The sequence below is a fragment of the Trachymyrmex cornetzi genome, unplaced genomic scaffold (assembly GCF_001594075.2).
Source record: "Trachymyrmex cornetzi isolate Tcor2-1 unplaced genomic scaffold, Tcor1.1 scaffold482, whole genome shotgun sequence".
In the NCBI taxonomy this organism is placed as follows: Eukaryota; Metazoa; Arthropoda; class Insecta; order Hymenoptera; family Formicidae; genus Trachymyrmex; species Trachymyrmex cornetzi.
Window position 1 is genome coordinate 791,468 of NW_017299641.1, and position 24,046 is coordinate 815,513.

The following is a 24,046-nucleotide window of genomic DNA, read 5'->3' on the forward strand; positions in this document are numbered from 1 at the left end:
TGTATACATTCAGAATGACATATAATATTCGAGAGCATGAATCATATGTATAAAAGTATAAAATTCACAAAAGCACACTGTAAGATAGGAATTGAAAGAATAAATGCTGCCTGGACTGAGAGTACGTGAATAGCTCAGGGTGCGGTCTACTTGGTGCTACAAATGCTTTGAAGTATTTAATTGACCAATCGGAAGAAAGTAAATTTTTACTAATTCACCAATAAAGAAAATGCTTCGAAACATTTGTAGTATCAAGCGGACCGTAGCCTCAGACTAGATTATTGTAATGATCATACGTAATAACACCACAAGTCGCTTTAAAGTATTTAAATTGCGTCACGTCGTGCTGAGTAGTTGAGTCATTGAACACAGGGTCGAAACGAAAAGCGATCCATCTATCGTTCGTTGGTCATTTCTGGCCAGACTTGATTTTCAATCCATTCCAAGAAGGAATATACCGCTGTGTAAACTCCCGGTATAGATCCTCCGCAACTTCGCCCAAAAGCCGTGATTCCCACAATGCTGTGACTAGATCCAATGAACATCAATAAGGGTCCGCCACTATCTCCCTGACAAGCGTCCGACCTTCTTGTAACGTTAGTATCCAATACGCACAGCATATTATCGTCCAAACCGCGAGGTAATTTGCCGAAATCGTTAAACGATTTGGCGCATGATTCTTTGTCTACGAGACTAGAAATTGAAGTATAATTTAAATCGTAATAGTACATCTCATCGTTGTTTCATCATTTAAAGATACAAAGGTGTTAAAAAAAAAATCATTTAGTATTTATACGGTACATACTATACTGACAATGAGTAAAGAAGCCTCAATGAACATAGGTCGGAAGCTCAATCGTTTTTCAGGTTTCTACCAACAATTTTGTAGAAACAGTTAAGTTTCCGACTTATGTTCAATAAGCTATTTTACTCAGTATGATGTGTACAATATTGCGCTTGTCTTAGCGCCGAGATACTACCGTGTCTCCAGATAAATGCTGAATGGGTTTTTTTAAGCATACACCAGTATAACAGATATGCAAGAATATATTTTGTCAATCGTTAAAATTATGTTAACTAACTTTGGCTGTGTTATACAAATCAGATTTTTCTAATCGATAAACTATAATTTTAACGAAAGATGATTTCATGTTTTATTTTATGTAATAGTGCTACTTATGTACCACTTGTCGATTTTTAGCAAAACAAAGTTTCAGTCAACATACGTTTGAAAATATTCTCTAGAGAATTGTTACTAAGAAATGTTACGTATGCATTATGCTTGTATTCTCACCTGAGACCTGGTGTCTTCATTAATTTAGTACTGCCATCCTCGGCGAAGCTGGTAGCACCCCAACCAATCACAATAAACGTTACGTTCGATTGTACATTCATGGAATCTAAAGATTTCGTTTGGATACAGATCGGTCGTACGTTATTCTCCATACGTACGGGCGTACTTAATTTCAGAATAGCCACATCGTTGTAATTCACGCTGCGCTTGTATTGCGGATGCGGTATTACGTTGCTTATGGGAATTCGTTGCGCATCCCCAACGCTCTTCAGATCTTCGCTGCCGACTCTCACCTGTAGAAGCAACGAAGATTTATCATTAACAATCGATCGAAGAAAAATGGAATGTTAATTGAAAAATTTGTTTCTATATTTGCAGAACATCTAGTATCTGTAATATTTATGCGGTAGTTTGTTACTATTTATCTTATACACTTTTAGATGAAAATTGAAAAATCTTTTCGCACGATTAAAGTATTTTGTGCGAATCTAGTCTTTCCCGGTTTTTCTTTTTCTTTTCATACGAGATACAAAAAATCACTTTCGCCCGAATCGATCCGACGCAGATATGGATTTGGATGGTCACGACCTTGAACTTGGAGCTCGTTGCTTACCTCTACCGGTACTTTCTCCTGTATATTACTGACGCAGTGAGCAGCGGTCAGTACGTATTGCGAGGAAATTAACGTGCCACCACAGTTGTACTGGATAGCTTCCGAATTGTTATCGTCCTTGTCTTCGTTCTCGTATCCCAAGGCGACCATGTACGGGAATTCCCCTTGCTCGGTTTGAGTACCGCCGTATATGTTGAACTGCACCTCAGCCGTGTCTCTCTTCTCCTTAGTGTTGGTCTCGATCTCATTCTCATATTCACGACATGCTAAAAATCCAGATGCGACAACGCGCGTTAAAGATCTGCACCTTTTGCATTCTAAAGAACATAATCGATCGACTGGTTAACGCGCAAAGTTAACCGACTAGTCCGGATCTATGAATCCGTCGTAATCGTCATCACTGTAAAGTCAAGATTATTACGTCACCGTGCGCGTCTTCATCTCAAGGTCGTTTGTTATTTAAATGTTTCCGAGATTCTCGGAAACGATGCAATTTGCACACGCGCGCATGTTAACGACGTAATTAAAACAATGATAAAGACGATAAATCTCAAAATAATTTCGTCGTGCTGACGTTTGAATGGATGCAAACGTTTTGGGAATACGTATTTTAAAATATTATAATACGTTATTGCTATACGTAGGTATAAGTTACGAAATACATCAAATATTAAGCATAGATATGTTACATTTTGTGAGAGGAATGGGCAGGAAGAAAATAAGAGACTCCGTTGTCAAAAAATTATAGCTGCCTAAAAAACCTGTTTCTGAAAAAAGAATGTTTAATCAACAGCGTATCTTTCGTAGATGCGAAATGTAATTCGTCGATTTTCTCATCATTCATCTCTTTGCTTAATTTTCTCGAACTAAAAAAATTTCTCACGATTGAATAGCATTATAATTTGTAAATCCGGATAATAGATTTTACTTTGCGGGAACGTATCCTAAATGTAGAAATTGTGACAGAAATTGAGCGCGACACGTTACGAAAAAATAAGAAACGAATTAATTTTAATGAAATTTAAAAAGAATAATTATAACGCGTAATTTTTTTCAATCAGCAAAGTTCACTGCATCTAAAAAATTATCGCATTCTTCAATTTTTGGATTAATATGAAACGCAGCTATTTTAAAGAAACAAATAACAACATTTCGTTAATCAAAATTATATCATACCTATCTCTGCTGGTCGAAGTCCTATCTTATCCGTAATATTGAACTGACAACAAACGATTTCGATGAAATCCTGGAAACCGCAACGACCTTTCGAATCCGAGTTTCTTCTACCCTCCTTCACCTCTTGCAATCTGGATGGACATTCGTATATCTTTCTGCACACTCCCTCTTCGCCATTTTCTGTTCTGCAATAACTGCCTTCTGTATCAAATAAAACGAGATTATTTCAATTTCAAATTATATTTTGTTGTATTATTTCGTAAAGAATCGTAGGGGAAGTCCATAAAGGAAAAGATCAGCTCGGTCATTAAAACTAATCTTATGCACGCCTGCATTTTTACTCATGAGACCGACAATCATTTTTTTCTCATGAGATTACACTTACACACTATTTTTTTAATGATAGTATTTATTTGCACAACACAATATGCATACAATCATTACCTTCAACAACTAGAAGGCTAAAAGAAAATGTTACACCTCTCTCTCTCTCTCTCTCTCTCTCTCTCATTATATAGAAATATTTCTCTTTTGTCACTTTTAACTTAAACTTTTATTTAACTTAAACAAGTTAATCCGAAATTCAGATTTAAATTTTATATATTCCAGGAAAATTATAAAATTATATACTACTGCTTAAAAGTTTCAGCACACTCTCCATTTAAATTTATTACATACTTTAACTAAAATTAGAAAAAGAGAACTTATTTATTTTCAGATTTTAATTCAAGCTTAATTTTCTTTTAATAATAGAAGGCAGACACTTGATATTCTGTGATCGATAAACTTTTCAAATATCTTAATTAAAGATTTATGTTTAATCTAGCACTTAATTTCTATGAGACTACGTGTATTATTTCTATTTCCTCATTGTAAATCATCACGATATTCAAATGTTTTGTCAGTGTCTAGCGCCAAATTTGAAATTGATATTTTTTTTTGATCGCTATATACATGATATTCATCTATCTAGAGAAAACCTACAATTTCCGTTTATGATTATTTTTCGGCAATTCGCCACTCTTGAATACTTTCATGACCGATTATATTATAATTTTATATTTTGTACATGAAAAATGAAATTGTTAGAGCAATAACATAAGACGCGTTGAAACTTTTGTTGCGGTTGTGTATATTGAAAGGCTTTAAAGCATACACAAAAATAAATCGTTTTTTTCTATGATACATGAAATATATAAGTTTTATCTTTAATAAGAAATATTTTTATTTTTCTAGATTGCAAACAAATTTCATCATACTTATTTAATGAAAACGTTTTTCTTATGCTTACGTAAAGAAGCAATAGACCATCAATAACGTGGAAAATTACGGATACGCGACGACTTTTGCCGATCTTTCGTTTAAATTAATCACGTATGTATATTGCGTCGCTTTGCGGTACTGGTAGTGGTAAAAGTCTTACAATATTTGGTAGTCGCGGGGAAAAACAGCGGGGAAAAAATATAATTATAAAAATTCAATATCCAATCAATAATTTCCCAACGATTGTGAATAAAGAAGATTGTTTCGTAAATTGAGTTTTAGGAAACCGAACAAATATTAAAATTATATTTTTTTATTGATATATCAATTTGAACTTTAATGTAAGATTTAATTATAAAAATATGTAATGTTGATTTAGAAGTTTATTCTCTATTTTCTCGGAAGAATATAACTGATAGAAACACAGTTATCACAAAATTAAAATCAAGTTATAGATAATATCTCTAACATATAAATCTTAGAAAGCAAAGAAAAACTGTTAATAGAGAGATATTGAACGTAAATACATTCAATTTATCATTTCAATATTGCGCATATTAATATTATCGGAAAGTAAGTACATGTTATAATGCTGGGAATGAATCACATTATTTCCATAATAGAGAATGAGTTAATAATAATAGATAATAAATAAGAGTGTATAAATGCGATAACGATTCACCTCGAACTCCATTCTGTGACGTTTATCTAGTCATAGCTTCGTAAGCAGATCAATATATTTTGCAAAGATCGCGTCAATTTAATTGAATTATTCATAGGACTTTCTGTAATGCATTAAAAACGCAATTATCAAATTGATATATTAACCCTCGCATGAGTTGTTTTTATCACATTTTACTTGTAACTATAACGATAGATAATAGTATAATGATACAAGAAATTTTTACATTATATAGTTAATCACGCGTACAAAAAAATCTTAGATGCAATTTCTTGGAGAAGTGTGAAAAAGAAAAATAATGTTTTAAATAGAAATGTTTAAAATACTCTTATTAACATTCCTAGTTACTTAATATATTTAAAATATTTACATATTCTATACCATAAAGTTCCTCTTCTATTGGTAAACCATGCGTAAAAAACTTGAATAATAGGACGATAAGAATTGAGAAAGACAAACTGTAGCCCATCTTCATTACACGATGATTTATAACGTTGTACTTTTGACTTGGCTAAAAAAAGTTTACATATATATGTATGCATTTATATTTTATTTTAAAGAAAAATTTAGTTATAATCTTTTAAATTTAGATTTTAGAAATTTAATTATATACCATGTTTGTACATATATATATACGTATGTATACGTGTGTATATATATATATATATGTATAAATTACATTTTTAAACAGTGACATTCCCTATTCTGTACAATGTTATTAAGACGCAGATTTATAAAAGTGTACAATTAAAAAATTTGCTTTTAATTTTGCAATTAATTTAGAAGATAAAAAAGAAAAATAATTCGAAAATGTGTAACTATAAATACAAACTTAAGTTTTAAATTTAATTACAAACTTCATATATTTTTAACAGTAATAATTAATAGATTCTTACGGAAGAAATTTTTTAACGTGTATCTTGCAAATTAAAACTGGTTCACTCTCCAAGTAGATCACTTATTTTTAAAGATATTCGAATATACGTTGCCCGCAGCTCGAGGCTCGAGGCTGCTCGAGACTCGACTCGACACTCGACTGACGACTGCTGAGTGCTGACGACTGACGCCACGCGATGCGAATGTGATCCGGTATAGTCATCACAGAAACGGTAGAAATGTGTAGAAACACTGACGCCCGTACGGCAGTTTTGATTACTATCGTACATTGCGCGCAACGCGCTATATAAATCACGTAATGTTCCGCGAATGTCGCGCATGTGGTTTGCTCAATTCGTAATTATTTCACTGTTCCGTGCATTGTATGTATATATGCATATGTACATGCATGTACGTACAGTGTTACGCATAGTGTATACACTCGATCGAGCATTCTCCTGTAATTTGAAATCGGGAGTAGAATTTGAAAGTACTCAGCGTGTTTAAAAAAACCATCTTATATAAATTAAAATTGTATCTTCTTTCTCGAAGAGGTTATATACTTGTAAAATAAAATACATCTTAAATACATTAAGAAATATTATTTTACATTTTTTAATTCTTTATTTGTATCAGTCATTAGCTATTGTATATAATTCGATAAAGAAAATAAAAACAAATGCCGCGTTTAGCAGAACGTTTATGTATTACAACTGTTAGAAATTTTCTCTCTACACTGATTAGATTATACTTTTAGATCTAAAAGTATAATTCAATTAGCGCGAAAAAACTTACAACAATTGCAAAACTTTCTGCTGAACGTAGCCAAAGATATTTATTTTTGTAAAAGAAAAATTGAAAAAAATATCACCACAATGAAATAAATGAATTTTATCGTTCTATTGATTTAATCGCTGTTAATATATATATATATTTGTCGACAAAATTTATTATTACGCGTCTACGTTATATAAAATGTATAATTAAATATTTCGAGAGGGGTGTCTATACGATTAGATAGGTATACACTTATGCATCTCTAAAATACAAGATTATAATTATCAAGTTACAAAAATTTGATTTATAATAATTGTAATATCTCTATTAAAATAATTTTATTACGCGTTTATGCGCGAGATGAGTTGGACTTAATTATACGTCAATATAAACAAAGTACGTTATTTATTTACATGATTATCATAAATTAGATTAAAATTGTATTTTGGAAAAATATCTGATGTAGCATATGCTTTATCGCAAAACACTAATAATCCTCTTCTAGTATACATTTCTCCACCAGTTCCCGTAAGTTTGGATTTTCCATTGCAGCCGCTATACGTTCCTTATCATTAACTTGTTTATTAACTGCAATTTAACGCATATAATCAGAAACAAACTATACACTGAAAACTGAAACTGAGATTTAAGGAGCATACGTACTTTCTTGTTCAGTAGAATGTGCACCTTTTTTAATATAGATGTCTAATTTAAATGAAGCTGATAATTGACGTTCTAATTTAACGCGGATGCACAATCCTATTAGAGTTGCCAAAGAACAGTGAGGCACTGTAGGATTAAATTCCACACGAATGACAGAAACTCCTCCTGGGGTGCTGTGGCAAACTTTGATGCAATCTTCATAGACAACATCCAGTTGCTCCAAAGTTTGTGGTTTTTCAGGATCCTTGATTGTCCTTAATAAATCTGAAGAGCAATAAGAATTGCTAAATAAATATAAATTGATAGAATTTGCTTAAAAAATGTCAGTGTTTCAATAAGCGTATAAGGGACAAGTCACTTGCAATGTCGCACCATATCAATGATATCGGACAATATCCAAAAGGTCGCGCGTTACAAGACACAAATAGAGCGCAAAACTTGCCGTAAACGGATTCTTTTAACTCGATATCCGTCTTTAACGTTTGATTCTTCGCCGTCAATAGATCCTCTGCCGTTCCCATGACTGTCTCTGGCAGTATACCATCCTTTATCTTTCCACCAATTGATAACTTTCGGAAAAAGGATAGCATGTTTATTATTGACAATGATAACGAAAACATAACAGCATGATGTGAATTACATCGTCTGCATAACAATTCACGATAATTCACAAAGACGAGTGACGATACGAAGAGAATAATAACGCAGCATTCGGATTTCGGAATATGCGTTGTATTACATTACGTGCAATCACATGTGTGTCCGAGTCTGAAAGTCTGAAGTACTCTGAAGTCTGAACTCTGAAGGCGAAGGGCAGGATTACCAAGAGTCACATCGAAAATTTTTCCCCACTTTTAAGATTCTCCAAAAGTCTCTAGGTCTCTAGTATTTTTAGTCTAAAGCCTAATCTACATTGGTCGTATCGTAGGCATCAACCAATCCGATGCGTCAATTTTAAAGTCGCACGACGCTTACAACGCTTGCGACCAATGTAGATTAGACTTAAGGCCGCTATTTCATTTGTGCGTTTTTATTCCAAGTCCATGGCACATACAAAAACGTAAGCAGTAAGGAAATCGTAACATTGGATTCACTATTGACATGTAAGTGACCACGAGTTTGGCATTTTTCTAGTTGACATTAGTTGACATGTGTTTGAACTGTGAAAAGTTGGATTAAACATAAAATTAAAAGATAAACAATAGTGATAATATATACCAATATACACGATGACGACGCAAGAAGTGAAGAGAAGTAAGAAAAAAAGCGCGCAGAAAGAAGGTATAACGCAGGAGGAAAACAAGGCGGAAAAACCAAGCAAACCCGTTGAATTGTGAGTATAAAATTAAAAAAAAATATCTTGTACTGTCATTAATATTTATATTATAAGCGTATAGCTTTCAAATTTTAATATTACTATTATAATATTACTATTGTATTATAAAAGAACATAAATACTCTGCTTTTTCTCTTTGCTACCATTGAAAACTCATCTAATTTATAAGAATGAAATAATATCCATGTATCAACTAACAGTCCACTTTTTATCTTGTAGGAAATATGGACCTATTATATCTTTTCCATATCAAAGAGTATGGTCTAGATGTGTTCTAATACTTGGAGTCTTGCTAATAGTTTGGTATAATAACAGACAGGGTAAAGAAGTATATCTAGCAAAGCAGAAAGATGTGTTGGTAAGTCGTACACAGAACGTTGACTGCTCTATGGATTATAGAGACGAGTTAGAAAAATACTCTGGCTGTGTACCGGAAAAATGCGGCAGAGTTGTTACTGACAAACTCGTCTCGACAACAGAGGCAGATGTTTTACTGAAACTAGCAAAAAGTGGAATAGATTTGGCTGGATCTGATGGTGGCGCGAGTATTCTGGATCTTCATTCAGGCGCTCTTAGTAAGAGCCAAGGTTTTATCAATATCTATAAACTACCAGAAGCAAAGAAAATATTCAACAGTATAGATTCAGCAATTTATAAGTATGATTTTTGTTTATGTATAAATATTTTTTCTTTTGCGGAGCGAATCTAGAGCAAAACATTTTTTGGTGTATCAAATTGGACAACGCCTATAATACGTTAATACTATAAATTGTTTATTTAAATTCCCTTATGATAAATGATAGATAAACAAATACATTTCTATCTCTCAGATTTGTAACTTCTGAAGTATATACCTACATATATGCAAATTATTAAATATTGTTTTGTATATTCACCTGATTGTGAGATTGCATATTAAGAATAAGTAATTTAATATTGTATAATACATGTTATATTCTTTCTTAACTTACAGAGTAGTGAAAACAAAAATACAACATGCGGTGGCGCATAATTTCGGCATAGATATAAATAAGATTTACTTAACCAAGCCTACCTTCTTCTCGCGAATGACTAATAAACCCGCAAAAACCATACATGATGAATACTGGCATCCACATATCGATAAGGTCTGTCATATGTCGTTATACATATTGCTCTCTATAACAATTAGAAAGTTTTGTTTTCTATATAATATAGAATTATAACAAAACTATGTATTTCAGGAAACATACGAATCGTTTCATTACACAGCGTTGCTATATTTAAATGATTTTAATAAAGATTTTGAAGGCGGCCGATTTATATTTATGGATAAGAATGATGTCAATACTACAGTAGAACCCAGAAAAGGTAAAGCGTTTACAATTTATAGATTAAATCTTTCAAAAAGATGAGACAAAATTTAGCAATATTTTCAGGAAGAGTATCAATTTTTACTTCAGGAAGCGAAAATTTACATCTAGTTGAAAAAGTGAAATCTGGTACTCGTTACGCTTTGACCGTGTCTTTCACATGCGATGAGAACGCCGCGATATTCGATCTAAGTTTTACCGATGCATTAAAGTAAAATTTATTTAATTATTTTTTTAGTTATTGAATACATAAATTTATTGATATTCACATAAAGAAAATCGTACGTATAAAAACGTAAGAATATCGAAGATATTTTTATTCATAATTTTTTTTGCAAATGGCACAATTGAACAGTATTATAATAGTATGATAAAGGAAACTAAGTAAAGTATTACTTGTATGAATGTTTTGAAAATATATTTGATTAAATAATTAGAGAATTTGGAATGTTGATATATTGGATATAAATTTGTATTATTTATTTGTACACACACAATTATTTTTGCTTAATAATATATTACGTTATAATACGTAAGCAAGAAAAAAAGGGAGATAATGTACATGTTAAATTATTTTAAAGTGAAGTTTGTGAAAAATACATTTTTTCGTTGGGATGAATTTGTAATTATTAATGGAATGAAACGTGTAATGTGTTACATACTGTGAGAAAAATTTATAATAGCTGAGATAATGTCTATTGAGAATATTTTAATATAGTAAGAATTTAATAAAAACAATAAAGGTTTTAATTAATAATTAAGGACCATATCAATATGTATAACATTTCGATATATTTTATGGTTGCTTAGTAGTTTATCATTGTATTATATGATGAAAAGCTCTAATTAAAAGCTAAAAATAATGAGATCAACCCGTTTAAAATACCTATTTTAATTAATAGGAAGAGAGTAATGAAAATCAATTTTTAACATATAGAATAATTATTAATATACATATAAATAAATAGCAATGTTGTGTCCGCTATTAACATAAAGTAAATAAAGAACATTTAATTTGCCCACTTTGGGAATTATAACAAACATTCTTATACGTAACCCTAAAATTAATTCTTAAACTTAAAAATTACAAAAATTTTTGCATTTCGTGAATAAATGGTAACATACAAATTTACTATTCTAAAAAGCTATATTTTTGTTGCTTTTTGTTTATTTTTCATTTTGTACGATTCAATTGCTTGCAACAGTTCAGACCAGTTAAAATAATGAAGTGAGATGTATTCGAGAAAGATTTTTGCAAATTACTAATCATGTCATACAGCGCAGAATTGTTTGTTTTACATTGTAGCAATATAATGTGTCATATTTGCAATAGATTGCAATTTTAAAATAAGACATTTATGTACAATGGTTCTGCAACTTCTCTGTATTATGGAAAATATTAAGTTCTATCGGCAACGCGACATGTGGGCCACGTAATCATTTTCAAATATAATAAAACTTAAAATACGGATGTTCTTCCGCAAGCTACACTCGTAAGAGACTTGCGATTCTCTTTGCACTTTCTCCCAACAGCATCGTCCTGTGATTACCGTACACCTCTTCTATTCTTACGGGTTGTACGCAAATCTGGAAAGAAGAAGAAAAAGATAAAATATTCAACTTTTTAAATATTAATTCCATACAAATAATGAGGGGGATTAAAATGGAATTTATTAATTTTTGATAAAGTATGTGTATATGTGATAAGTAGATAGTAAATATACTGTAACTATATTATAGTGTAAATATACTAATGTTCGATTGAAAAATTTTTTTTCATTAATTTTTTATTTTTGGATGTAATTATTATGATACAATATTCAAATATATTTAATTAAAATTACATTAAAACATCAAAATAAAATTTAACTTCAAACTTGCTTAAGTTACTTTACAATGCTATAAAAATGAATTTAATTATTGAAAATATTGAAGAACTTTAATATAAAAAAGATGAGACTCTTACATTCGATAAACCATAATCCTTTTCTAGATGTAAGAAATTTTCTGTAGCCTTAATTAGTGTGACCGGTCCTTTGATCTTTCTATTGGTATTATAGATTACAGCAGCCGCTAATTTTTTGAATAAAAGATATCCGGCTACTTTCAGATCATCTTGTACAAACGGCGTATTACCTATCGCTTCTATCATCTTATTAAACATCTCCACATCCGAATTACTTTGTTTCAAAATATCATACGCCTGAAATAAAACATTGTAAATTGTGAAACTAATATCTATATTTTATATAATATTTCTCAAATATATATATATATATATAATATGCCAATAAAATAACAACAGAATTAGATATGCATAATACTGTTGACAGACTGCTAGAAAAAACGTAACAGAATCTGCAAGCGTTAGATAATGTCTGCTCAGTTTCTGCCAACAATTTGCCTTTACATTATATCGACAGGCGATGTTAACAGAACACAAGTCTAATGCGGACGCAGTTGATGGCAAACTGCCGTCATTTTTTGCTCGAACCTGCTGACAGTCTGCTAGAAGACTGCAAACATTTTGCTATCTGGGTAATAGATACATACATATATTAACTTGAATATTCTAATTTTATATTATCGTAAGTTTGCTAACGACTAATTAAGATTTAAAAAATGTACTAGTAGACGTTCAATAATTATGACATAATTCATTGCCAAATTCCAAAGAGATTAAAAAAAGGCATTAGTTGATTATAAATAAACATTCACTCATTATGTACGTATTATACGTATTGCAAACAAATGTTAGTGAAAAAAAATTAATAGTATTATAAATTATAAAAAATTATAGTTATAATCTCATTTTTGTTTGAACTTTAACAAGACTCGATACATGCTTTAGATGTTTCTCGCTGCTTGTGCTTTTCTCTCTCTCTCTCTCTCTCTCTCTCTCTCTCTCTCTCTGCGTGCGTGCGTGCGTGTGTGCGTACGTGCGTGTGTGTATCTATTCCTTATTTAAGGTAAACGAAGATAAATATCATACGGCAGATAGAATACTGTTATATGTATACCTACTTGAGTAAAACTGACGTTCTTGTTGAATTGTATGATGAAATATGCCAGCGCTTTCATACAGCCATCAGAAGTAGTACTTTTTATTTCCTCTAGTTTACCAATCATATCACATTGCTGTCGTACGAATGCCACTGAACCATCGATAAGATTCAGAATCACATTTTCCCCAGCGGATTCCAATTGTAGAGTCATTTCAATGGCGACGCAAGTTCCGTACGAGTATGCTGCCAAGTGATATGGTCCTTTTTTTTGAACTTTTCTAATAGTATTCACATAGAACGCAGCCAACTCTGAGATTGTTTCGTGAGGCGCCTGTTCAATACTCTGCAAACCCCAACACGGCCTGTCGAGTTCGCTGGCCACATATTCTAATGGTTTAACAAGACCTTCGATACCATGAATAGTGAATAACATCGGCCCGTTGGAACTTTTTGTTTTCAAGGGAACGAGAGCTTCTTTAGGCAGCACTTCGTTGCTCGGCCATTGCATCAGCATATCGAGTGACAGGTTTGAGTCCGTAACAGTGATCGCTTTCTCAGCAAACGGTTGCTGATCTTTCACTATCTCACCACTCGTCGAAGATAATTCTTGCAGTTTGGCGAAAGTTAAGACACGGATCTCTTGAGCTGACAACACGATGTCGTAGTTTCTCTCGAGGGTCTGTTTTATCTCCGTGCCCATCAACGAGTCCATACCCAAGTCGGCTAAATTATTGTTGGGATTAATCCTATTAACATCTTTAACGCCTAGGATATTAGCAATGGTTGCGACGAGGTCAGCCTTGTTGTCATCATTTGTTTTAAGTTTTTCAGCTAACACCATGGATGCGAGCACCGGGTGCGGTTGTTGAAGGAATATATCCATTGTCGCGAGACAACTCGACATGTGTTGTGGTAGAGTACCATTCACTTCGGTATCATTATATCCTCCCATCGTTTCTGAAAAGAAATAATATCATAAGAGAAACTGTGATATATATATATATATATATATATATATATGTCGTACATAATTATAGAACAAGTGTGCAAATGTGTATCATCTATTCTATATCATTATTACTGTCTTATACAATATTTTTTATAAGAGGCATAAAATAAGATTGAGTTGACAAAACTAAAGAAAAGGCAAGTTGAAAAAGTTTGAAAGTAATTCATTCAAGAACAGCTATTTGATTGAGAGAAAGTTTAGATCTTTTCGGAAAATTTCATGTATTACCGATAATTAAGCCAACGTCTCCGACAGCACCCCATTGAATAGCGAGACCGGGTAAGCCATTAGCCTGCCTTTCTTCCATTATTCTCTCCATGGTCGAATTTGCGAAACCATAGTTGGTTTGACCTATATTGCCGCGACCGCTCGATACGGACGAGAACACCACAAAGTAATCTAACGATGGGCAGAGCTTTCTTGATACCACATCTAAATTCCTTGTAACATCGACTTTAGGTAAAATGGATGTTTTAAAATCGGCTTCTTCTAAATTTTCAATCAGAGCATCACGTAGTACGGCTGCCAGATTAAATATACCGCCTACTGGAGCCAATTGGTTGCTTTCTTGAATTAAGCGTTGGGTACCCGATAACGTTGTGATATCCGCGGTGAAGATGACGATTTTTACGCCGTTTTCACGCCAGCGACGCACGCACAATGCCTGGTAACCGGTGCGTATGCCTGAGCGCGATACGAAAATAATGAATTTAGCGCCACGAACGACCATCCAATGAGCCAGTTCTAGACCGAACCCACCGAGACCGCCAACCAATACATACGATTTCTCCGGATTTATATAAGTACGCGGAATCGCGGCTACTGTCTTCGGTGTTGATAATATACGTTTCTTTGGTTCCTCATCACGGATCTTCAGTAACACTTTGCCGATGTGCTTGCCTGTCGCCATGAACCTGAATCCTTGCTCGAGCTGTTGCTCTGAAAACACGGTCGATTGGAGAGGACGTACCGCGCCATTCTTGATTCCCTCCGAAACGAATTTTATCAGTTCCTTCTTTTCTACGCTGTCTTCTCCAAATAGTCCATCCAACAATATACCATTGAAAGATGTGTTTTTCAAAAACATTGACATCCCTACGCGACTGTCATTCGACAAATCGTACTTGCCGATTTCAAGAAAACGGCCACCAAACGCGAGGCACCGAATACCGGCTTGCAACTTCTCCTCTGCCAATGAGTTTAGTACGACGTCAACTCCACGTCCTTGCGTCTCGGCACGTATTAGTTGTTCGAAACTTGTATCTCGAGAATTACCGATATGCCTGTCGTTCAACTGCGGAAAGATTTTCTTGAGATACTCTCTCTTTTCTAATGTGCCAACGGTAGTGAAGACGGTACAACCAGCATGTAAAGCAATGGCGATCGCTGCTTGTCCAACACCGCCTGTACCAGCGTGAATTAACACGCTTTCGCCTGCTTTCAATCGACCCCGTATAAACAGAGCATAGTAACTAGTTGCATAAGCGACAGGTATCGTTGCTGCCTGTTCCAAAGTCCACTTGTCGGGTACTTCCCAAAGGAAATCAAGATCCGCTAATACAGTAGTCGCTAACCCTTTAGCTTCAACTATACCCATCACACGACGACCGTCAGCATCTCTCCCGGAAAATTCGAGTCCTAATATACATTCTTCCGTGGCCATATTCCTTGGCAGAGCGTCTGGTGGTAATTTACCACTCGCCAGCATGATATCCCTGTATAATTTATATTTATTTATGTTATGGCCTTTATTATTTAAATTACCAACAAACGATATATACATTGAAACTTACCTAAAGTTCAGTGGAGCATAGTACACGCTGCAAAGTTTCATATTAGAAGAATTGTCAGGCCGGTAATAACTCAATGGGCCTTCGATCCACCTCAAGCTACTGAGGTCTCCCCTTGTCAGTGTATTGACATAGGCATGCTCCACCTGCAGAGAAGACACATTGTTCTGTTGATCTAATGGCAAGTGTCGATAACTGCCCCATTGTCCTCCTTTTAACACATTGGCCATCAATCCTTTGTCCAACTGTTCCGCATAAAACCGTACAGATAAATCAAACTTGGGAGCGTTCTTATCCTGGATGAAAACATAGCGTGCATTTGCACCACCTGTCTCGCGTCGTATACAAGCCATAAGTCCAACCAAGCCTATGAACAAAAGGTGACGAGACATTTTTTCGATCTGTTTATATTTTGATCCTCATATAGGACAATTAAAGAAATGAATTGAAAATATGAAATAATTTTTCCTGTAATCTTACCAAGCGTTTCTTCGCCCTGGGATACAAGAAGCAGTTGTTGACCGTCGCTATCAGATTTCTTCAGTGCTGCTTTTACATTCTCCACCCATGAGAGATTTTTCTCTGTGATTTGTATTACTATCGGTTCTCTTTTTTCTTCTCGCTTCTTGAACAACAAGTAAGTTTTTCCTATGGGATCGATTTGTTTTCCGCTCAATGTTAAGTCAGTTTCCTTCAACGCGGTTTTCAAATCTAGATGCGTAGAGGTCTCCTCCAGAAGAATGAAACAGCCAGGTTTTAAGGCAGCCACCAAATTTTTGAGAACAGTATAAGATTGATTGGACAAGACGTCCGCCGCTATGATAAGCTGTACATCTTGAGCGGGAAGTGCATTGTTCACGTCTTGTATCACAACATTAGCGTTCACATTCATTTGACTTAAACTCGCCGTGTAATTATCAGCGGAACCTGCGATCACTTGTAAATCCATCTAAAACAAAGTGAAATAAATGCGATGCGATTTTATTAATTTTGAATATTGAAAAGACATCTTGAAAAAAAGAGCAATCACAAATAGGAATAAATTATGTTTGTGACATACACATTTTAAAATTGTGCATATACAAATAATAAGTAGATAGTACGCTTTAGCAGAACAAAAATCTTTTTTTTTTTTTTGTCAAATAACACTAATAATCATAGATAAAATCCTTTCTAATTATTACTTTCTAAAGCTTCTGTTCAATTATTAACATTGTAATAGTGTAATTTATTAAAACATGTAGGATCCTCTGAATATTTGTTGGAATGACCATTTGTCAAGCAAAAGATATCCGTGTTTAGTTTCTGGAGATTTGTTGCTATTCTACATATACCACACTGGAAATTTTTAATGGAAAAAATATTACATTTTGAGCGAAGACAGTTTATTAAACTCCTGCGGTACTTACGATAGGCATGCCCAGTTCGCCTTGCAAAATATCGAGTATAATCGGTGCCAAGAGAGCTTCTGCAGCTCGTTCGCCTGCAACTTCCACAGTCTTCAATTTCAACGCCATCGTGTTCTCATGCATGATTTGCGAAAGTGCAATGAGCGCGTGCACCTTTCCTCTCGTTGGATCCTCTACCAGGCTATGCAAATTTTCATAAGGCACGAAAATGTATCGTTCGTGTTTAGGATCGGCTTGAGTCTGCTGTCGTCGAGATGTCAAGGAAGATTTCAATCCTCTGAGCTCGATGCCACCCGATTGAACAATATTGATATTCTTGTAGCAATACACCGGCAATCCACCATTTTCTGGTAATTCTTTCACCAGTCGGTTGTGAAGAATGGGGTCGATTGCAGCGTATTGGAGACGCGACGGTAAAAACAGTCGCTTGTTGCTGATGGACAATATGCTGAACTGAAGCATAGTATCTATATACGGAATCCATTGGTTGAACCAGTAAAGTTCGCCGGCAGTAGCATAATTATCGCAAGATTTGATTCCTTGGAAGATATCGCGATACTCGTATCCACCTAGTCTCAGTTCCTTATAAATGTCCTTAGCGTTTAAAGGCAAAGTTTCATCGTTAGTAGATGGTATTGGTGGTGGTGGTGGTAGTTTCAGTTGATCTTTCTCGATATTTTTAGACGCACGGACACTTCCACTGACGACGGTAGCACCGGCCTCGCAGATCTCAAAGTCTCCCGTTCCCTCAAAGATGGTTATCGAAAATTTCACCGTTCCTTCCTTCGGCATGATGGTAGCTCGTTGAAAATGCACGTTCTCGAACACCACTGGCAATTGTTCAAAGTCGGTGCCTCGCAGTTTCGCCAAAGTTTTCCATACCAATAGTATGTAGCCAGTGGCTGGGAAAATGATTCGTCCATCTATTTGGTGTCCCGCTAGATACGCGTCTGTTTCTTTCGACAGATCTAGTTGGACGACGCACTCTCCAGAGTGGCCCGATGTCTTTTTGAAAATAGCAACATCCCACGCGGTAGAGTGATCCCACCTGACTAGTGGCCCGATCATCGGTGTTCCACGACCTACAGGAAAACTAATTTGCGGATATAATTTGGAGATGTCGGGTTGCGCACCGGCCATGTACAGCTTGCCCACGTTAGATAGCAGAAAAGCCAGGTTGTCTGAATGATCCCGCTTGTGGAGACCGATATTGGTTACCGTTGGTAGTAACGATCTGCGCAAGATTGCTTGTAGCAGGCAATGTGGCGCGATTTCGATTGTTATCGCATTTCCTGGAATATGCGCGATCGCTTCGTGGAAGAGTACAGGAGACAGCAAATTGTTCACGTGGTATGCAGACGAGCTAAACTTGGCGAGCGGACTGCTCAATGCGGTTTCCGGTACGGAGCTGGAAATCCATCTGGACGATCTCTGTTTCGGGTTTAATATGATCTTATCGAGTGAGGCGCGTAACTTGGGTCCAGCTGAGGCTATGTATTTACTGTGGAAGGCGAAGCCGGAACTTTTCACCATTTTGGCGAAGATATCTTTGCTTTTCAAAGTTTGTACGAACTTTTGCAGAGACGCCACTGGACCGGAAATAGTGACTGAATCTGCAGAGTTGTGACAAGCTGGAATGATATCGGATGGGCAAATTTTTTTCGCCTCCTCCCAGCTCAAACCAACTGCCGCCATGGCGCCCGGTTCCAAATTGGACTCTACGATTGCCTTACCTCTACAGTAAGCCGCTAAGACAGTTTGCTCCGGTGTAAACGCGCCGTCAGCATAAGCGCAACCCAATTCTCCAACGGAATGTCCGACTATACCGTCCGGATGTATGCCTATCGATGTTAAAATGTCCACAAGAGCAACCTGCACAGCCGCGATACATACAAAGGATTCCATCACGTTCTCGTACGTTTCATCTGTGGCGTTTATAATGATATTCATCAGGTCGATACCGTGGGGTGCCAACGTATCCGCGCTTCGTCGTAAACTACGTTGAAAAGTTTCAATTCCGAACAGTTGACGAGCCATGCCCGGCCATTGCGTGCCCATGCCGGAAAATACGAACCAAATGGGGCGCCTCTCGTTATAGTTTACTACTTCGTTCACTTCACGTGCGCCATCGACGTTAAGTATCTCGTAGCCGCGAAAATGATGGCCAGGAATGTCGTTATTGTGCATTACGTGTAACAGCGAGAGAAACTCGTCGTCTTTACTATGCTCTTGTGCTCTATTCAGTAAGGTGTTGACAGCTTCTTCCGTTCGACCTGATACAGCAATCAATTTGGGCAACAGTTCGTTATTGATGTTCAATAGTGGTGATAATTTTGGTTTTGGATTGCTGCGGAGAATGACGTGCGCGTTCGCGCCGCCGAAGCCGAACGAATTGACGCCCACGAGACCACCGTTCCACGGTGTGGCCTTATCGACCACTCGAATGCGTCCCTCGTTTATGCCAGGAATGTTCGGATTTGGAATATTGAAGTGTAAATTCGCAGGTATTACGCCCGCTTCCATTGCGATCAGCACCTTGGCGATTGAGCATAGTCCGCTGGCGGGTTCCGAGTGACCCATGTTGGATTTTACCGAGCCAATCAGCAAGGGAGTTTTTCTGCCTTTGCAGAATAATTCGTCGACAGAATTGATCTCCTCTGGATCGCCTACTTTAGTACCAGTACCATGCGTCTCCACGTAACTCACGTCTGCGGGATTAATCCCCGCTTCGTTGTAGATCTCGCGCATCAATTGATTCTGCATTTTACCATTGGGATACGTGATACCCTGGGATTTATAGCCATCGGTGTTTGTTTTCGTGTGAATCACCGTAGCATACACTCTGCGCGCGTCCTTTGCTTTTTGCAAATATATCGCCGCTACCGCCTCAGCTCTCACGTAACCGTTACCCGAAACGTCGAATGATTTGCACTTCCCATCTTGAGAAAGCATATTCAGTCTGTGAAATTGAAGCGAAGCCTCCGGTCTTAATAAGAGATTCAGTCCACCGACGATTGCAGCATCGCATTCGCCGGCGCGCATTGCAGTGACTGCCTGATGCATGCCGTACATGGCTGAGGAACAAGCTGTGTCCATCGCGTAACTAGGTCCATTGAAGTCAAAAGCGAAAGAGACTCTGTTGGCGAACATCGCTTTGGAACACCCGAGCAATCCATATCCTGTAAGCAAATACAATCGGTTTAATCTCAGTGCAGATATCGTATAATTTTTTTTCGCCATAACAAATACTTGTTAAGTAGGAAAATATAAACAACATCTTGTCTTGTTCGCGGTAGATAGTAAAAATTAAAATACCTAACTGGTAAGATATTCAGCACAATTTTTCATAATATACAAACCGTTTATTCCGTCCGTGTCTCTCATCCAAAACTCATCTGATTCTGAAGAAGAGACACCGATAAACACACCAGTGCGCGATCCTCTTACGGTTGAGGGATTGACGCCAGCGTCAACTATCGCCTCGTACGTGACTTCTAACAGCATGCGAAGCTGCGGGTCCATTACATGTGCCTGCTTAGGATGTACCCCGAAAAAAGAGGCGTCAAAGTTTCCGAGGTCCTTGATCTTGGCACTTCTAGCCGGTAGTCCATGGAGACCCGATGACCAACGACGCTCATCGTCAGTGACCATATCCGTTCCTTTCATCAGATTCTCTTTGAACTCCTCGATATTAGACGACTCGGGCAGACGACCTGCAGAAAAAACATTCATCCAGTCGATGCGTTACGCTCTCATAACGATCCGCCTAGTCGTGATCCGCTTAATCGTGCAACCGACATTTACCTGATATCCCCGTAACGACGATGTCACTATCAACGGAATACGATACTCCATTTCCGATCACGGACTCTCGCGTCATTGGACTGTTGACACTTTCAAACTGAGCAGGCATCTTGCCGAAGATTCAAACTTTTCTCTCTCTCTCTGGATTCCTATCTGCAAAGATAGAATTAATCAATTTGAGTTATTACGTTTTTCAACAAATCTAATTGATCTACAGCGTAGAACATATTTAAAGCATATTTATACAAACGATAAATCTTTTTCAGTATCTTACTTAAGAAGTAAGAACATATCGTAAGAACATACCATTAGATGAAAATATTCGTTTTTACTTGAAAAAAAAAAAAAAAAAAAAAAATTTTTTTTATTAAATTTTGCAATCAATTAAATTTACAAAATGTTATCGACAAATATATTTCAACAGAAGTTTATGTCATTCCAATCCTAGAAATAAACGTAGGAATCATTTACGTTTATCTGTCACGCCCTGGAATCTCGTTTAACCGTCTCTTTGAGACGGTTGAACACGAGGCGATTACTACACGCGATTATCTTCAATTGACATATAAAATACTTAATTGAGTAATCTCAATAGAGTTTCTGGATAAACCAACTTTGCTTGACGAATGTTCGTAGAATCGTCGCTCTTTTTCGAAAAATCAATTTTCTTCCTCAAGAAGTTATTTATAGTTCGTGCATATTATTGCACTCATGTCTAGTTAGTAGTTAATTGAAGATACATTATTGCAATAATATAGGAATGGTCTATCTCATTTTCAAATATTGAAGTGTCGTACTTCGCAAGTCGTGTTTCGACATAGTTGTATAAATTATTTACGTTTCGATAATATTACTTTTTTCGTTATTTTTATACGAAATCATGCAAAACAGATCAACGTATCTCGAATGAGATACAAAAATATCCAGCCAGACGTTTACGAAAATTTATCTCAAACGTGCCTCTTTGAATTATTCCGATAAGAAGAATTATAGTATACCATACATTCGATATTAACGATGGTTACGATATTTGCTATATCTCATACTCCTGACTATGTACTGTCGATATAACACGTAATTTCGAGAAATCAGCAAATGTCACGCGTATGTATAATTTATGAAAACTTTTTAATACGATATTAACGATGGTTACGATATTTGCTATATCTCATACTCCTGAATATGTACTGTCGATACAACACGTAATTTCGAGAAATCAGCAAATGTCACGCGTATGTATAATTTATGAAAACTTTTTAATTGCAGGCTCATTTTTCAGCAAATATTTCTCATCTCGTATACTTAGTTGCTTCAGCGTCATACTTATATCCCGATACGTAAGACTATCCATCTGTAAATACGTTAAGTTTACAGCCAATCCGTTGTCTAGGAATTCGCATCGAACTTACGATAAGATTCGTTTATCCGCACGCTATCACGCGACATTGAATACTCTTCAACAGAAATTCAAGCCCTGAAAGCGACGTTCTGGAAAAAAGCAGCTACAAATAGCATCATGGAATTTTAAGATGTCTCTTTTTCAACATTAAACTGACACACCCGTTGCAACACAGTTGAACAAAATTAAAAATAAACTTGCATTTTCATTCCTATGTTTTAATCGTTTCAGTAAAAATATTGGTCATGCCACTATTAACTTATATAATTAAGTTTATAGTTAGCACTAACACCGAAAAAAAAGATACACATCATAAAAACATATTTCTTTTATGTAATTCAGTTGTTAATTATAGTTGCTTTTTTTACCAAGTTAGTCTAACATTCTTAGAATTAATTCTCAGAAAAATCATTTTCCAACTACCACACATTCTGCACTAATCAACACTTAAAAATATTAATTTCGTCCAATATCTCGATAGATTACATCTTTCTGATTTTATCGCTTTATCTTCTGACTATATTTCGATTTTTGTTGCTATTTTTATTAAATCAATCGAAACAATAAAATTACGAATAAGACGACAAAAAAGCAAAAAATTGGTAAGTTTCGTTCGTTTGTGCCGTACTACGTTAACTTAATAGACATATAAGTTCAAGTCGGAAGGTCGATTGCATTATCACGTTGTAGCGATGTGGACGACTGGCGAACGATGCGCATATAATCGTGAATTCAATTCAATTCAATTCAATTCGATTCAATTTTCTCTGTCGTGATTATTACGCGTACGTTATGTCGCGTGTCTGCTAATTAAACGTTTGTGACGCGGCGGTGTATGAATATCTAAAGACAATGGGGGTTTTCCGAGAGTTCCAGCTATCCTCTGAAACAGTATTCCACCTCTAGACGCGGATGAACATAACGCTCAATCTTGAAAATATACCGTCACTGTGTGTTATAACGCGTTAACGAGTATCGCGCGAGTCTCGTAAAAGAACAGGTAAATAAGTATCTACCATTCACGCATTTGCTATTTTATCCTTTTTGCAGTAATTACTCTTTTTCATCTTAAAATGAAAATTCATATTGAAAGAGATAAATAGATTTTTTCGAGACGTTATTATTTCGAGACAAACTTGATTGAGAAATTCATATTTTATAATTTTAAAACACGAATATCATGATTACTATATATATATATATATATACGATGTATTTATACATGTATATATAAGGTTTTTTTTTTAATTTATCTTTTACCAAACCTACATTCGTTAATAAGGTGACTTTGTCTCATTCTTATCGGAATTGTAAGTATTTAAACTCAATTTTCAAGGTCATGCAGTTCGATAAGAAATTATGACAAGTACCGTTTTTTATCGCACTTGATATTAATTTGACATTATTCGCACGAGCTCTTCTCTCGCACACGCGCGTCTATAATAATATAAAATAATAAATACTCTATTTTTTTCAGGCACGAATATAAATATAATTTGTGGCATATTGTGCTAAGTATATGCTATTGCATAAGTAATATTTTGTGTGTGTGTGTGTGTGTGTGTGTGTGTGTGTGTGTGTGTGTGTGTGTGTGTGTG

General features: G+C 35.5%; 4 protein-coding genes across 7 annotated transcripts in view; 1 reads left to right on the plus strand and 3 right to left on the minus strand.

The window, feature by feature from the left end:
- Positions 1–78: 78 nt before the first annotated feature.
- Positions 79–6,104, minus strand: LOC108765298 (serine protease snake). Its single transcript, XM_018513951.1, has 6 exons — positions 5,925–6,104; positions 5,410–5,539; positions 3,084–3,284; positions 1,908–2,173; positions 1,295–1,587; positions 79–693 (listed from the first exon to the last, which is right to left on the minus strand). Exons 2-6 carry the CDS (start codon positions 5,501–5,503, stop codon positions 396–398), a joined length of 1,152 nt encoding a protein of 383 aa, XP_018369453.1. The 5' UTR covers positions 5,504–5,539; positions 5,925–6,104; the 3' UTR covers positions 79–395.
- Positions 6,105–6,908: 804 nt separating this feature from the next.
- On the minus strand, positions 6,909–8,092 carry galla-1 (cytosolic iron-sulfur assembly component galla-1). 4 transcript variants are annotated; one of them, XM_018513888.1, is made up of 4 exons: positions 7,985–8,092; positions 7,717–7,913; positions 7,345–7,628; positions 6,909–7,269 (listed from the first exon to the last, which is right to left on the minus strand). In XM_018513888.1, exons 2-4 carry the CDS (start codon positions 7,863–7,865, stop codon positions 7,169–7,171), a joined length of 534 nt encoding a protein of 177 aa, XP_018369390.1. In that variant the 5' UTR covers positions 7,866–7,913; positions 7,985–8,092; the 3' UTR covers positions 6,909–7,168. The 4 variants fall into 4 exon arrangements, with proteins under 4 accessions (XP_018369390.1, XP_018369389.1, XP_018369387.1 ...); XM_018513887.1 differs by having other exon boundaries at positions 7,345–7,608; positions 7,787–8,092; XM_018513885.1 differs by having other exon boundaries at positions 7,717–8,092.
- A 297-nt stretch (positions 8,093–8,389) lies between these two features.
- Positions 8,390–10,358, plus strand: LOC108765266 (2-oxoglutarate and iron-dependent oxygenase domain-containing protein 3). Its single transcript, XM_018513889.1, has 5 exons — positions 8,390–8,677; positions 8,900–9,337; positions 9,654–9,807; positions 9,904–10,030; positions 10,099–10,358. Exons 1-5 carry the CDS (start codon positions 8,574–8,576, stop codon positions 10,245–10,247), a joined length of 972 nt encoding a protein of 323 aa, XP_018369391.1. The 5' UTR covers positions 8,390–8,573; the 3' UTR covers positions 10,248–10,358.
- An 822-nt stretch (positions 10,359–11,180) lies between these two features.
- FASN1 (Fatty acid synthase 1) overlaps positions 11,181–24,046 on the minus strand; it is a 15,875-nt gene continuing 3,009 nt past the window's right edge. The window contains exons 2-10 of the mRNA XM_018513953.1: positions 21,050–21,202; positions 20,605–20,958; positions 17,246–20,424; positions 16,317–16,785; positions 15,840–16,203; positions 14,275–15,761; positions 13,057–13,994; positions 11,999–12,235; positions 11,181–11,619 (exon numbers count right to left, since the gene is read on the minus strand). Coding sequence (XP_018369455.1) covers positions 11,518–11,619; positions 11,999–12,235; positions 13,057–13,994; positions 14,275–15,761; positions 15,840–16,203; positions 16,317–16,785; positions 17,246–20,424; positions 20,605–20,958; positions 21,050–21,158 — 7,239 coding nt within the window. The 5' untranslated portion in view covers positions 21,159–21,202 and the 3' untranslated portion in view covers positions 11,181–11,517. The remainder of the gene's footprint in view (positions 11,620–11,998; positions 12,236–13,056; positions 13,995–14,274; positions 15,762–15,839; positions 16,204–16,316; positions 16,786–17,245; positions 20,425–20,604; positions 20,959–21,049; positions 21,203–24,046) is intronic.

Excerpts from the sequence above, each read along its gene's own strand:
- galla-1 (XM_018513885.1), bottom strand. The coding sequence starts at position 7,964 with ATGTTTTCGTTATCATTGTCAATAATAAACATGCTATCCTTTTTCCGA. Across the intron at positions 7,629-7,716 it reads TGTCCGATATCATTGATATG|CAATTCTTATTGCTCTTCAG; the intron begins GTGCGACATTGC and ends ATATTTATTTAG. Across the intron at positions 7,270-7,344 it reads ACATTCTACTGAACAAGAAA|TTAATAAACAAGTTAATGAT; the intron begins GTACGTATGCTC and ends GTTAAATTGCAG.
- LOC108765266 (XM_018513889.1), top strand. The coding sequence starts at position 8,574 with ATGACGACGCAAGAAGTGAAGAGAAGTAAGAAAAAAAGCGCGCAGAAA. Across the intron at positions 9,338-9,653 it reads ATAGATTCAGCAATTTATAA|AGTAGTGAAAACAAAAATAC; the intron begins GTATGATTTTTG and ends CTTAACTTACAG. Across the intron at positions 9,808-9,903 it reads GGCATCCACATATCGATAAG|GAAACATACGAATCGTTTCA; the intron begins GTCTGTCATATG and ends TATGTATTTCAG.
- LOC108765298 (XM_018513951.1), bottom strand. The coding sequence starts at position 5,503 with ATGAAGATGGGCTACAGTTTGTCTTTCTCAATTCTTATCGTCCTATTA. Across the intron at positions 3,285-5,409 it reads AATAGAAGAGGAACTTTATG|AAGGCAGTTATTGCAGAACA; the intron begins GTATAGAATATG and ends TATTTGATACAG. Across the intron at positions 2,174-3,083 it reads ACTTCGACCAGCAGAGATAG|CATGTCGTGAATATGAGAAT; the intron begins GTATGATATAAT and ends CTGGATTTTTAG.